Source organism: Danio rerio, chromosome 17 (genome assembly GCF_049306965.1).
Source record: "Danio rerio strain Tuebingen ecotype United States chromosome 17, GRCz12tu, whole genome shotgun sequence".
NCBI lineage: Eukaryota > Metazoa > Chordata > Actinopteri > Cypriniformes > Danionidae > Danio > Danio rerio.
Genome location: NC_133192.1, coordinates 23,006,172 through 23,022,164, shown reverse-complemented (window position 1 = coordinate 23,022,164; position 15,993 = coordinate 23,006,172). Strand labels below are relative to the sequence as shown.

General features: G+C 34.8%; 2 protein-coding genes across 14 annotated transcripts in view; one reads left to right on the top strand and one right to left on the bottom strand.

Moving 5' to 3' along the window:
- ikzf5 (IKAROS family zinc finger 5) overlaps nucleotides 1–15,993 on the bottom strand; it is a 260,811-nt gene that overhangs the window by 204,110 nt on the left and 40,708 nt on the right. The gene's annotated exons all lie outside the window — the stretch shown is intronic.
- gpr26 (G protein-coupled receptor 26) lies at nucleotides 1,607–14,281 on the top strand. The gene is made up of 3 exons (XM_021473117.3): nucleotides 1,607–2,581; nucleotides 5,905–6,018; nucleotides 10,742–14,281. The coding sequence occupies exons 1-3, from the start codon at nucleotides 1,911–1,913 to the stop codon at nucleotides 11,004–11,006; spliced, it is 1,050 nt and encodes a 349-aa protein (XP_021328792.2). The 5' UTR covers nucleotides 1,607–1,910; the 3' UTR covers nucleotides 11,007–14,281.

Below are 15,993 nucleotides of genomic sequence, written 5' to 3'. Positions count from 1 at the left end.
GTAGTCCTTGGTGACTTATCAAATCAGTTTGATGACTTTGAGGGTCAACAAAAGTTGAGGCAACACAAAAAATGGCTGTGATTTGTGGTGATAAATTGTAAAAAGTTCTTCTATGCGGTTGTCTTTATGCGTCTCTCAGAGGCTGTAGATTAGAGATAATAATGCTGTGAATAATGTTTTGTTTCTTGCACAGTCATATCATTTGCTTCCCAATATGTCAATTCCTTTAATTTATTTTTATTTTTTTACTCTTAATCCTGGAAGCTACTGGATTGCATTTCACAAAATTATCAACATCCATAATTGCAAAAAAAAAAAAAAAATAAATAAATAAATATCCAGTAATGTGCAAATTATACATTGACGATTGGGGTTGGGTCAAGTTTTTCAGTTATGTTTGGTAATATGCCTCAGTGAACCAAAATTATCTTTTTAATTACATCTAATTTATTAATCAAACTTTTGTTTTAGAGTTGAGGGATATTGAGTGATTCTCAATGACATTTGTAATTATTGAATAAGTGATGACAGGTTTGCATTCCTTCACCTATTTGCATGACTATGAAAGATGGTACATATTTTTTAACTTACTGTTTAACTTCCATGTGGGCAAGTGTTTTAAAACATACAAACTATGCATTAAGTTTAATGGACACCTATAGTTCAAAAGCCTATTTTACAAGACACATGTATTGTGAACACTTATGCTGTCTGTTGGTGCTTAAATTGTTGGCGCAAACATGCATTCACAATGGTATGAACCATTATGGGGGAGGTCAAATGTATATTTACATTTTCTATAATTTAATTATTACTATTATTTAAGATACAGATCAGAGCAAACTATTTCTCAACTATTAAACTATTAAAACATCTACTTTTATGTTCTTCAGGGGGGATTAAGCATTAATTAGAGGGTCAGACCCCCAAACCCCCCTTTAATTTGCACCCTGGTATTCAGTATGTTCTGCTGAATTAAAAAAAAAAAAGTCACCTACATCTTATGGCCTGTGGGTAAATTGACAGCTAATTTTCATTTTGGAATGAATTATCCATTTAACAAGTGATATTTATGTCTTAGCCATGTGTGCGGGGATGCTCTGCTGTGGTATCCTATACTATAACTTCCATTTTTGATAAAGGTTTTTGTATACATGTCTTTGTGTTTTTTTTTTCATTGATTTGTAAATAAAAAACTAAATTCTGACCTCATATCATTCGCACTGTAGCATGTAAATACAGAAATATTAAAGTTTCAGACACAGTCTCATCCATGATATACAAATGTTAAAACAAAATATGCAAAAAAAGACTAATCGTGTTTCTAAATAAATGCATTCAGCTCTTCGGCACCTTTCAGACTGAAGCTGAGTGCGCAAGGCGAGCGAAGATAACATCGTACCACGAGACCCAGGGCTTTTGCCTCATCGTGACGTGAAAGAGTTCCCTTCGACAAATATAAACACTTTCTAAATTTAGTCCCCTCACTATTTTAATTCCCTGACGATTCCTTTGACGCTAGTCACGTGTGGGTATTTCGTGATAGCGTGTGGGGGGGTGGGGGTGACATTTTGACATATAAAGCTGCTTCAAGGGCGAATTCTGCATTAGAAGAGCGCACAAACCATAACTGCGCACTTGCGCGTGACATTCCTTCAGGGTTGTGAGGGAGAGCGGATTAAGCGTCCACTCCTGAAATCTCGCGTTCCAACTGTTTGGATGGATTGTGCCAACACTTCGCGGACTAAACGGTGGTTAGAGCTATGGGGAGCCGTCCATCGAGTAGCCGCGCGCCGCTGGATATCACGCCCGGGGATCTACAAGTTGTATTGATACAGTTTAGTTCCCCGTCATGAACTGTCCTGGAGTTGCACTACAAAGTTGGGGGCTTTAAAAGAGCGGGGAACATCATGCACACAGCGGAGCTCGCGCTTTCCTTTCTCCTCATCTTGATCATCGTAGTGTCGGTGCTGTCCAACGTGCTGGTGCTGATCTGCTTCCTGTACAATGCAGAGATACGCAAGCAGGTCCCTGGCTTGTTTATACTCAACCTGACGTTCTGCAACCTGCTTCTGTCCGCCTCCAGCATGCCGCTGACTCTTTTCGGGGTGCTAAGTAATGCGCACCCTGGAGGACACGTTTTCTGCCAGGTGGTCGGCTTTCTGGACACTTTCCTGACCACCAACTCTATGCTGAGTATGGCTGCGCTCAGCATCGACCGGTGGGTTGCAGTGGTGTTCCCTTTGAGTTATCATTCCAGGATCCGTCACCGGGACGCTGTGATCGCTCTGGCTTACACGTGGGTGCACTCGCTATCCTTCTCGGTGGTCGCCGCGTGTCTCTCCTGGGTGGGCTACCATCAGCAGTACGCTTCGTGCACGCTCTGTAACGGCAGGGCTGTTCATGCCAAGACGCAATTCGCGATTTACACGCTGGTGCTGCACTCGCTTACGTTCCTGCTGGTGTCGGTGGTACTCTGCGTCACCTATCTGAAAGTGCTCAAAGTCGCGCGCTTTCACTGCAAGCGCATAGACGTGATCACCATGCAAACCCTCGTACTGTTGGTGGACATACACCCGAGGTAAGGACATATACTGTGCGCATATACTGTTTTTTTTAACTGGTTTAACCACAGTCCAGATGCTTTACATTTTTTTGCACTACATAAAAAATAACAAAACACTACTTTTCTTTTTTCACTGTAAGGTGAACCCCAAATATTTTATGTATGCATCGTTGCAAATCCCCTTTCTGAAACCAAATACGGTGACGATGATGTAAGAATATGACAGCCTATTGTAGCTGTAAATTCATAGAAAACAATAAAAAGGCAAAGACAGGAAGGCCACACTCCATCAAAAATAGACAAATGCAACAGCTATGTAATATGACACGGAGACAGTGATACAAACACAAAGACCACCACGTTAACAAAGCAAATAAGCTTTGATAATAATGTAGGTCGAAAGGGAAATTCTGGGAATACCCCATTCTCTATACTGCCATCCTTCCTTATTAAAATTTTTTCTTCTTTTTCTCTTTTTGCATAGAAATGCATGGATTTTGTTATAGAAGAGCCATTTTGGGTACATCTAAGAAACTTACTGAGAATTTCTCCTGCTGTATTTAAGGTCTAAATGGACTGATAAAACAATGATTTAGATACGGCCATTCTGTACGAGGAGGAATTAAAACAATCTAAATGAAACACTTTAAAAACAGAAAACTTACTGGAGGAAAAAATAGGATGAAATCAATGAATGAATTGACTGATTTTATGTTAATAATATGTAGTCATGAAATCCATCAGATTATAAACGTTTTAAAACAATTTAATCTAATTATAAGTCCACTTGAAATCTGATGAAATAATCTAGATTCATTATACTGTATAATTAAGATGTTTGTTACTACCCTTATATATTCTTACTCTATATGTGGTTAAATAAACTGATATATATATATATATATATATATATATATATATATATATATATATATATATATATATATATATATAATTCTTTTCTAAGTAACTTTTTAAACAATGAAAAAACTCTTTTAATAACTCTTCTTATAACTATTCTCTTCTAAAGATTCTATAATTTAAGAATTGTTAGCACATAGATATTAAATCACATATTCAGCGTTCAAGTTTAAACGGCTCAGAGAAAATACACCGAGCTGCTTGATTTCAGCACCACATATTTGGTCCACAGCCCTCTTGATCTGGTTTCTGTTTTGGACTTCAACCTACTGAATCCTGAATAACTCAATAATGCACACAAACCACTGGAACCAGCTGCATTTTTAAAACATATTCAGAGTTAAAAACAAATACCATAAATGTAAAGACATGTATTCTTCTTGTCCATCAATTTGCAGGTAATGGATTGACAAACACTTAAAAAAAAATTAAAGGTTCAGGCATTGCAGATTCCATAAATAACCTTTAACATCCATGGAAACTTTTAAATCCACAAAGGTTCATTACAGTGGGAAAGTGTTTATTAAGTTATTAAACTGTTCTTCATGCTAAAAAAAAAACAACTGTTCTTTTAAGGACCTTTTACTGAAATGTTCTTTATGAATCTTTGAATGGCTCCTCTATGACATCGATGTAATAAAAACTATTTTTGTATCCTCTATTTAAAGAGTGAAGGCAACTAATTTCTGTTAATCAAAATGGATTTAAACTGGCCAAGTCATATTTCTATTCACAGTCTCCATCTAAAAGTGTGCATGAAATCAAAACACATCAACAGCTCTTTCTAAACCCCTAAATCAAACTAAAGCCTTCACAAATATATCCGCTGCAGTGACACTAGCCAGAAATAAAACCACAATCAACAATTTTGCTTTAAAATCAACCAGTGCTTAAAGTAAATATAAAAATGTTTGCACTCTTCTACCAAATAGCAAGGCACAAGAGACGGCTGATGTAAACACACCTCTTCTCAAATGCCAACAGATATCAAGAGACATTTGTGCTTGTCAGAAACTAAAGATCATCAGCTCAATGCCCAAAGCTCTAGATGACTTTGAATGGCAAACAGTCGACCACAATAATTAATAAACCAACAATGACAAATGGCAACGGTCCTTTACAGCACATGTAATGAGCACATCTGGTGTTCAGGCAGGGAGCGTATAAGAGCACTACGCATGCAGAGAAAAGGGAAAAATCACTGCCAGCTGTTGGTCTTTATGCAATACAAACCAAAGACTGATATAGCAATCATCCAAAAATGCCATACTTCAGTTTGACACAATTGACCACGAAAGCAAGCATTAAATAATCCACTGCAGGTGTGCCAACCAATGTGGCATTTCAATGAATCATGAAAACAGCTTTGGCAAATATCCTGACTCTATGGGACACATCTGTCATATCTCCTGAATGTTTTGTCAGAATTTTTCTAATCATGTCAGTGATGACATATGGTTCATCTGGTGCACAGATATTGTTTTTGATTCTCAGACCACATCTTAAATGATCACAGTTTACACTCAGCAGTTTATGTGTTTGTTGCCTCATTACAAACATATGCTGAACATTTCCCAAAATACATGTTAAACTAAAAAAATAAAAATTACTTTGTGTCTTCGGAGTGGTGCTAATAATAATCAATTTATAATCTCTATATCTTTTTTATGCTTCTCCCATTTACAAAAAGTCCCACATACATAGCATGTTTAATACAAGCTAAGGCAAACTACAAAATAATGGGGATATCATTGCTGTAATCTCAGTAGGAAATACTGTGGCCAGTCAGAAGCAGCCTGAGGTTTGCATATTAAATGATGCCATGTGGATTGTGAGAGTCTGTGTTTTGTTTAAATTGGCCTGTTTTTCCACCAAGATTGTACATTTCGAAGGTGTTACATTTAAATGAGAAAACAATGGTGTTTAAGGCTCACAAGATGTCATTTCCATGTATTGAACTCAGCTATGGTTTATCTAGATTTTCATTCTATGGCACCTTTGAAAATACATCCTGATAATTTCAGATAACTGTGAAAGAAAGGTACAGCATGTAGTGAATCACAATCTACAAGTATTAATTAAGACAACTGAAACTTTTACAATATTTACACAACTATCAATACTTTATTGGTTCACGTTTATCCTCAATGACAGCCTGTAGTCTCTGCTGACGACCAGCTTAATGCAAACCTAAACTTAATAATTTTAAAGATTTGCTACAGCTTCTTCAGCTCATTGCTTTTAAGTCCACTTCATAAAGACCTTTAGTGCATCACATTTTACTTTATTTTGGTATCCACATTTACATAAATGAACTATAGTATCCTGTAGTTTTTAGTTTTTGACTGTACAGTACATAAAAGAACAATGCACAATGTGCAGATATCATTTAAACTGAGCTTAAAATGTTTGCCTAGTGTTCGTCAGCGCTGTTTGGAGGAGCAGAAAAGGAGAAGACAGAGAGCCACCCGCAAAATTAGCACCTTCATCGGCACCTTCGTGGTCTGTTTCAGCCCTTATGTCATCACCAGGTGAGCCGACTGCTTTTCTCCCCCTGGGCTCCCGACTCTCGGCATCTGTGCAGTCATGCTGTTATTATAGTTTTAATTTGTTGGCGAGGTCGAGATCCCTGGATGTTATTAGCTGGCTGCATGCTTGATGTAATTCTAATAAGCTGGAGGACACTGTGTAGTATACTGCTTAAGGGAGACCAAGGGCATTTGAGACATTTTACACCCTTTGTTACTGAACAACATTAGTGAATCATCATTACCTTTGTAAGGCCCTAACACAGAAAGATTTTTAGACTTGAAAATACAAAAGGAGAAATAAAATGTATTCAAACTAAAACAGTAGTTAATTTATTTACTGACTTTTTTCAATAATATGCAACAATTTAAATTATGAAAAACAACTATAATATGACCATGACCATTTTAAAACATTATTGAATTACAAATACTTTTAATGTCTAATAGACATGCACAATATTCAACTTTTTATTTAAAAAGGAATAATAATTTATGCAATCATACACGTTATGATAGCTAATATGACGGCGATTTGATGCTTCCCAAAAGTTGCAGACACTTTTACCGATATAAAAGCTTTTCTGATGCTAAATTCATTAAAACTTGAATAGGCCTAGGCTACTACATGAACAAATGTGTACTGTTTGAAAAGGTACTACCCCAGCTCACGTACCTTTTCAAACAGTACACATTTGTTCATAAAGGTTCCATATTGGTACCTCAAAAGTATATACTTTTGAACACTTTTGTACTTTTTAGGCACTACTATGTACCCTTGAGGTATTAATATGGACTCTATAGGTACAAATTTGTACCTTTTTAAAAGGTACCAGCTTGTGTACCTTTATTTCTGAGAGTACATAATAAAGAAAATCTTCTCTAAATAAATGACTAAATACTATTAACACATGAAAGTGTAAAGCCTGCAGTGCACAACAAAGGTTATATTTAACAAACCGCTTACTACGAATTTTATATTATTTTGTCCACCTGGATAGTTGAATATTAATCAGATGATGTCATTATGCGGCTGTGCCGTCAGCCAATCATTGGATTGCTGATCATGGTTACAAGGATTGATAAATCCTTTACAACGCGCAGCGATTTCAGATCAGTTCATCCAGACATTTTTATCTGATTCGCGGACTTTTTAAAGAACCAAATTAGCCAGAGATCAGTTATCAAGATCAAAAGATCAAGAATGGGAGGTACAAAGAATGGACCGCTGATCACTGGTCAAGTAGGACGATGGAGCATTTTTTTTTTTTTTTTTTTTTTGGAGTCCGAAATTAATCCCATTTAAATCCCATATAAGCATATTAAACCTTCAACTTGTTTCAAAATATAGACACGGATAGAAAAACAAACATCAACACAAACAGATAATGTAGATCATAAGTCTCAAACTGGATTCCTGGATGGCGGCAGCTCTGCAGAATTTTGCTCCAACCCAAATCAGTCAGTCAGTCAGTCAGTCAGCCAGTCAGTCTTTATTCATTTCCCGAAGGCAATTTGGTTGCAGCATACAAGCATGTCACACACAATACACAAAAGTACATCATACAATACAAATTCTACCCTAAGTTTAAAAACTTTACAGCTGAGGGGATGAATGAATGTTTAAAACGATTTGTTTTACTAATGGGAGTTCTGTATCGAATACCAGAGGGCAGAAGATAAAACTCGTGGTGCATAGGATGGGAATCATCTGACAGAATACTCTGAGCTTTACTCAAAACTTGTCTCTGGTATAACTGAGCCATGGGCATCTGGTTTTTCCCCGTTATTTTTCCTCCTAGGTTCACAATTTTCTCCAAACAACTCTTATTTTTCACACTTAGAGAATTGAACCAACAAAGCAAAGAAAAGGATAACAATGACTGAATGTATGAACTGTAAAACATGCACATGAGTGATTTATCTATACCAAAAGATCTCAATTTCTGTAAACAGTACAATCTTTGTTGCCCCTTCTTAAACAACATATTAGTATTAGCAGAAAAGGACAATTTATTATCTAAAACAGTTCCCAGATACCTATACTGATCATCACTCTCAACATCCTCTCCATTAATACTAGTTTGCTTACCCTCAATCAGTCTCCTCTTACGATTAAAATCAATGGTCATCAAATCAAAAACAGCTCATCCAACCAATCAAGGTGTTCAAGACTAAAGACTATTAAGCAGGTGAACGTTGGAGGTGGTTGGAGATAAACTATGCAGAGCAGTGGCCCTCCAGGAATTGAGCTTGAGACCATTGCTATAGACAGGTAGACAGACAGATTTACTGAAATATCTCAAACTAGTCTCCTCTAAAATAACCTACAAGTTATAAAATATAATGGCTGTATGTCTTGTAAGTGAAGAAGGGCTTCCTGACTTGCCATGTTATTATATAACCTCGGTGAGCTCAGAGAAAATGCAGGATGAACTGTCATGTTTACCCCTTACTTTTGCTGCAGCTTTTCTTCTTCAAAGCCCCTGTCAAATCAATTCTTATGAGCAACTGTTGTCTCGTTCAGGTCACAGATTATCCCTCACACAAGCATACAGATGACAGGGATTGTTCTGCATTTACAACCTCTGTTAAACTAAATGCATAACCTGTATAATACTTTACTTCAAAGGGGATTGTTGACCCAAAATTACAATTCTGTCATCATTTAAATTCAAAATCATTTTTCTTTCCCTTCACTCGTTTCAAACCTATTGAACTTCCTGATATTTTGAACAATGTTGGAAACCGGTAGCCACTGACTTCCATAGTATAGTATTTTTTCCATTGTAAAACCCAACAGTCAACTATCAAATGAAATGAGTGTATTTAACTCAAAATTTACTGAAAGATAATACTACTCATTTGACAAGAGTTTTAAACTCAGTGTTGAAGGTTATGAGTTAAATTAAATATTAATTTAAAAATATTAATTAAATACCTCATTACTTCAAGTTCAATGAAGTTCACAGTACTCATATTGAACAAACTCAAATGGTTTGAGTTGTCTTAACTAATTGGTTTTTACAGTACTATGTAATGTACTATGTATCTTTTTTAAAGCCTCTTGGGATCAAGGGCTGCTTAAATTATATTGGAAAAAAACATTGAAATGAATATCTCTATTTAAAAATAATGAATATTTTCAGAATATTTTTGGATAACAATAGGATGACTTTGTAGTGGAGTGAATTTGCATAAAATGTAATAAACCTAATCACAAGCAATGGTAAATACAGTAAAGTAAAGTTACTTGGGGTGTGATAAGATGCTTATTCCACACTTTTACAGTATTTTTAAGAAATCTTCAATGATGAAATATATAAATGGAAAATAGTGTTTTATTCATCTAAAAAAGAAAAAGAAAAATTACAAAATGCAAAACTATTTAGGTGCTTTATCAACTTGCAGTGAATGTTATTTTACTTTTATTTTAACAAATTCTATGCAGTAAAATACATGCAAACACTGCTAAAAATTTTGCTGAAATTTTGAAAAAAAAAATTCAACTGAAAAAAAAAAACGCAAAATGCAAAACAATTCAGGGGCTTTTTTTTAAATCAACTTGTAAGAAATGGTTTTTTACTTCTATTTTAATTAATTGTGGCATAAAGGACAAACAAACACTGCTAAATATTTAGCTATAAACTCTTCTGATTGGCTTCTCCCCTGTACAGCTTCACGAGAAATCTGAAGAGAAATGAGAAACTGTTTTCTACAAATTTTACTTTTACATGTGTTCAGTGATGAAACGGCCATGTGTGTGTGTGTGTGTGTGTGTGAGAGAGTATCCTGTCGCAAAATGCGACTAAAAGTCCTACACGACAGTAATAGTTTAAGTGTTTACATGACTGTACTGCACTTCAAAAACGCGACCAAAATAGGAATACTCCACATGTCTTAATTCGATTTCTGTTTATGATGATTATGAATTTAAGCATATCTGAAGTGCTATTCCGTCGCATGATTACAAATTTGTGTAGCAGCAGTTGTAGCAGCCTCTAAAAAACCAATACGTCACAACTGCCCAAGCAAATGAGTTATGCGCAACACAGAGGCCACCCTGGATTTCAGGTGTGTGCAAAGTGCTTGATTTACTGTTCAAATCTAATCCTGACTCCAGTCTTCAGTGCTAAATTCACCCTCAAGCTCCATCATATTCATGATGGAGCATCAGACTAAATTATCAGTTTAGTCTTGCGAGATCTCAAAGCCCGAGATCTCGTCACATCCCTAAAAGTTACAAATGAAATAAATGCTTTATGGTTTTCCCGATAGTCTAACAGCATTCAGGTACACACATTAAATAAGTAAATGTAAAATAAATGACACAATTAAATACCTTGAAGATACTGCAACTTTTTTCTGTGCCTAAATGCTTTAAAGTGGCTTGAAATGCATAAACAGTCACAGCCCTTAAAACAGGTGCAAATGATTTTTTTAGCAACTTTATGGTTAAACTTTGCAATTACGCAACAATCATGTGTGTGTTTAACTCCTGCTCAACTAAAATCCTGATTGGACATTGCAGATCCAGCAATGTGACTATTGCAGATGTGCACTTAGCACAGATATTGATGCTAAAATGACATATTGTGCAGCTTTAAACAATAATTATTACAAAAAGGAACAATAGAAATAACTCTGAACTTAATTGAACTGTCCCTGTAACTATCAGATCCACATACTTGGTTTGCTCACATATATGTGTGTGTTGTGACTTTAGGATTGTGGAGCTGTTTCTGACAGAGCCATTTAATCCATACTGGGGAGTGCTGTGTAAGAGTCTGGCTTACAGTAAAGCTGCGTGCGACCCTTTCGTCTACTCTCTCCTGCGCCACCAGTACAGGAAGACCTGCAGTGACATCATCAATCGACTCATGAAGCGCAGCTCGCTGAACGGCTCCCGGCATCAGCAGCAAAATGGAAAGATTGTGAGAGCCAAGGAAATCGGAAAACACGGGGATGTCGAAGGCAGACCTAAAGACTGAGGACTCCTGTTGCTATAGAGATGAACGATCCACAAAGGTAGAGCTTTCCACTCTAGGAAGGAGAGAGAACAATAAGGCAGTGGAGACAGCGGGAGACCATTTCTCCACTCAAAAAGAATTCAAGACGAAGCTGTAGCACTAGAGATTTTAGTAGCAAAAGATTCTTAATATATATATTTATTGTCTTTCTTTCATCCTACCTTTCTTTCGTCCTTTCTTCCTTCCTTTCTCAATCAGTACTGAAGTCAAACTTCTGTAAAGCTGCATTCCACAAAAGCTGCTAGTAGCCAACATAACAAGAGACTATGTTAGGCCTATATCTAAACGTAGTCTAATTTGTCTCTTGTGTTAGTGATAAATTGCTGTTATGAATAGTGACTGCTATATCACATGATCAAATGTGAGAAAACAAAAGGTCGCTTCTAATGTTGTGAGTTTTCCAAAACAGAATAAGAAATGGTATTTTCTATATGACGTTTTAGTGAAACTCGATGGCATGTTTGACAGTTTTTTTTTTTTGCTTTGTTTTTTTATTTTTCTTTGTAGCATGTATTGCATTCTTCAGGGTTCAGATATGAAGTCCCAAAACAAAGGTTGAACCTGTTCTTATGGTGCCTTTATTTATTTTATTTAAATATTAACTTTAAAAAAAACTAAACCGTCATAAGCTGAAATTTATACAAAGTTATTAAAAATTAAAGGGATAGATCAACCAAAAATATTGAAATTTATTTACATTCTTCTGTTGAACACTAAAGATTTTTTGGTCACACTTTTTTTTGATGGTCCATTTCTTGAATTTAGGTTACATTGTATCTACATGGCAACTAATTCTCATTAGATTATAGGTAGACTGTTAGGTTGGGGTTAGAGTTAGTGTAAGTTGACATGTACTTGCAAAGTTACTCATAGTCATAAAGGAGCAGAATCAACAGGCATTAAGCAGACAGTCTATTAATAATACTTAAATTGACTTAAAATAAAGTGTTACCAATTTTTTGAAGAATGTTGGTAGCTTAAAAAAAAGTCAAAGTCAAAGTTTTAGAACCACTAAATTGAATTTTCATTTTTGTGTGAACTATCCCTTTTAACCAATGTTTATTTCTGGTTTTAAGATGCTTTTTTGTTGAAAGGATCACACGTGGACATTGTTAAAAACAGGTGTAAATGGTGTGTAAAACATCTTGAGGTCGTCAATTTTCAACCACTTTCAGAGATTGAACATTCAAAAATCTAAAAACATTCAAAAATCAAGTATCACCTACAGTTCTATTTAGGGCTGCACGATATTGGAACATTTGGTATTGCAATATTTTTTCTCTGCAATATATAATACAGTGCTCAGCATATTTGAGTACACCACTCACAAATCTCTCTTTTAAATTCATATTTTCAATAGGAAGCTATACAATATTATATTTGTGCATATACAGTACATTAGATTAGTCAGTACTGAAGCCAAACCTGGAGCTTATCTAACAAAATAACTTACGATAAGTCCAAAAACAACTACACCCAAATTTATGTTACAGAAAAAAATTAAATACAATAAAAAAAGAGGAAAAAATATTACAAATTTTCTTAATTTTGTAGGTTGCATTTTTTTTGCAATATTTGGCTTGAATTTAATTGTATCACCTTTCAATTTCTAAATATGTTTGGTGACTGAAATATTATTTTAATAAATATATCTGTTTAATAAATCTGTTTTGTTTAAATGCAGCAATATATATTACCTACATTCACTAAGAAATGGATAAAAATATTCATTTTCATAATGGGGTGCACTCAATTATGCTGCGCACTATATAATTTATTGCAATGTAATTTCACAGAATGAACCGCCAACTTATCCAGCATATGTTTTACGCAGCGGATGCCCTTTCAACTGCAACTAATCACTGGGAAACACTCATACACTCACATTCACACTCATACACTAAGGCCAATTTTAGTCTACCCAATTCACCTGTACCACGTCTTTGGACTGTTGGGGAAACCGGAGCACCCGGAGGAAATCCAAGCGAACACGAGGAGAACATGCAAACTCAACACAGAAATGACAACTGACCTAGCCGGGGCTCGAGTCAAGCAGTATTCAGTACCAGAAATTGAATAATCAAATGTAAATTAACAATTCATAGTGTTCATCATATGAACTGTTCAGTAAAATCTTTATTAAACTTGTTTAATAAATTTAAACAAGTAAATGCTTTGAATTCTCCTAAAATGCTTACATAGTCACAGGCCTTAAAAACACATGCAGATAATTAACTTTCACTCTATAATGCTTACCTTTTGCAGAGTCTCCACAAATCTCATGTTTTAACCTGTGGTTCTTGGCCATCTATAATCCCAACCTAACATTGCATATCCAAGCAAGCATGTTTTGTTATTAAAAGATGTCTAATAGAGGTCTAATAGACGTCTAAACAGTCATCTTGGCTAAAACAAGGCTAAATTTGGGCTGTTAGTGAAAATCTAATAGACATGTAAGAATATCCCAAAACTAGACTAGTCGTCAAATAAACAGAAATTAACGACTACACATATAACGTCTGTCTAATCGGTCTATTTGACAACTAGTTTCGGGCTATTCTTATATGTCTATTAGATTTTCACTGACAGCCCAAGTTTAGCCTTGTTTTAGCCAAGCTGTCTATATATATATTTGATGTCTATTAGACGTATATTAAACACAACATTGTTTGCTGGGATCTTGCGATGTGACTATTGCGGACACGCACGTTGTCATAACGATGCTCAACCGATATATCGTGCAGCCCTAGTTCTATTCAACATTATAGGGCATGTTCTTCACATGCTCCAGCCAGAGATGATTAAACTTAATAAGTAAAATAATGTAAAAAGCACAAAATTTACATTTTAGTACTTATTATAATCCAAACCTGCATTGTTTGGTGTAGCTTTGCAGCCATGGATCCAATCAACCAAGATACATTTTAAAAACAAGGCGTAAACAAGGCCATATCAGAAGAGAATTGTAGGAAAAATTAAGATATATGTGTAAACCAAAGCGTACAAAAGAGATATATTAAGTATTTATTGAAAGTAAAACAACAGAAATTTGTTTTTAAAAAATCGTTAAAAAAAATCATAAAAAAAAAAGTTGATTCTGACAGCATAAACAGTCTCTTTTACTTACTTGCCTCTGAAAATTATGTGTGAAAATATTGTGCAAGTGCCTGAAGTGCTGTCATATGAGTTTACTTAATTAATGTTCTCTGTGCGGGAACACTGGCCACAGGATACAGAAAAAAAAAGAAGAAAAAAAAAAACAAATATATATATATATATATATATATATATATATATATATATATATATATATATATATATATATATATATATATATATATATATATATATATATTTGCAAAATATTGAAACAGAGAGAAAAAAAAAAGTGACACTTTTTCTTGCCCTAATTGTTCTGTTGAGTTCTACAATGCTGTTCTGTGTCTATGTACATATGCATATACATTTTTTTGTATTTTTAAAAGAGTAAACGATTTCTACAGGGTCATTTATATCTGAATGTCACGCTATGGTACATTGTTTTATTTTTTTTGTATGAGTATGTGTGCGACTATGTGATATCTGGAAATGGGAACATTGTTACACTTTGAGGGTGTATAAAATTACATGTTTAAATGTTATTCTTTTGTGCAAAAGTAAAGCCTTAGGAAGAAACATGTCTATTTTTGTTAAACAGATAAGATGTAGTTTTGAATTTTGCTACGTAAATATCTTTGTGACTTTGACGACAATAAACAGTGGATTTGAAAAGAGCTGAGGTTTTGGCTGATTTATGCAGATCGGTGAGCGAGAGGCAAGTAAATTACAAGCAACAGTCCTATTTATGCTCTAAATATCTTGTGTATTTGGTCAAAGTTTCCCTGAGAAAAGGAAAACGCATTGAAAGTTCAATCCTGAAGTAGGAGAAAGCGCGAGAAAATGATAGGAATGTGAGGGAGACAATTACTTTGTGAAATGGTTTAAAACAGATTTCCTCCCTCCTCTGTTCAACTGAAACGAAGACAGCTTTGCACTTTGCACCAATGCTTCGGCTCAGAAAGCACACAATAGAGAGGGAAAGAGTCAAGAAGTCTCTGTAATTGCAGGTTCAGAAGGAAAAGAAAAGAGAGAAGATAAAAAGTAAAAGTAGAGAGCGTGAAGGCACAAGTTACAGTACAGCAAGAAATGAGACCGCTAAAGAATTCTGGGTAATTATTACCGCCCCCCTCATCACCACCCCCTCTCGCAATGCAAACAAGAACAGAAGAGATTTCATCAGGATCCCACTCCGACAGCCCCCAGATTTAAAAAAAAAATCTACTCCATCTCATCTCATTGTGTTTAATTTGACGATTATTTCACTGTTACCACCATTAAAAGTTATATAAATTAAACAAAAAAAAGGATTACTGGAGTGTATTTTACAACCAAATGTAGATAAAACCACATTTTAATGTTTTGCTACATTAAAATTTCAGGTTCAATTTAATGTGTTACTTATTACTGAAGTTATTTCTTTAATTTATATGCAACTACAAAATAAAAGCTGTTTAAAAATAAATACAATACGTTAAAACAATAAAAAACATGTACAATAAAATAAATGATGTTTGTTGTTGTAATGGCCTAAAACATAATTCTTGAGGGTTTTTTTTTTTTTTTTTTGGGTTGGGCAAGTTGAATTTCAATCAACTTAAATTAGTAAAAAACTAATAAGTTTAATGGAGTCCTTTCTATTGTCCCGACACAAATCGATTGAGTGGAACCCAGCATATTTTACTGGGTTTATTACTTTATTATTTATTTTATTATTTTACTTGTACTAGGTCTAGAAAATCCTATAGTGCATTTCAAAATTGGATGTAATGATTGTAAAATAGTTGTGAATAATTTTGTAAAATCTACACATTCTTTCTTCTGTACACCTGATACTGTATGCCAAAAAAAA

What these genes read in the sequence shown, in the direction of transcription:
- gpr26 (XM_021473117.3), top strand. Translation starts at nt 1,911, where the DNA reads ATGCACACAGCGGAGCTCGCGCTTTCCTTTCTCCTCATCTTGATCATC. An exon ending in TTGGTGGACATACACCCGAG is followed by an intron (nt 2,582 to 5,904) that starts GTAAGGACATAT and finishes ATGTTTGCCTAG; the next exon opens with TGTTCGTCAGCGCTGTTTGG. An exon ending in AGCCCTTATGTCATCACCAG is followed by an intron (nt 6,019 to 10,741) that starts GTGAGCCGACTG and finishes TTGTGACTTTAG; the next exon opens with GATTGTGGAGCTGTTTCTGA.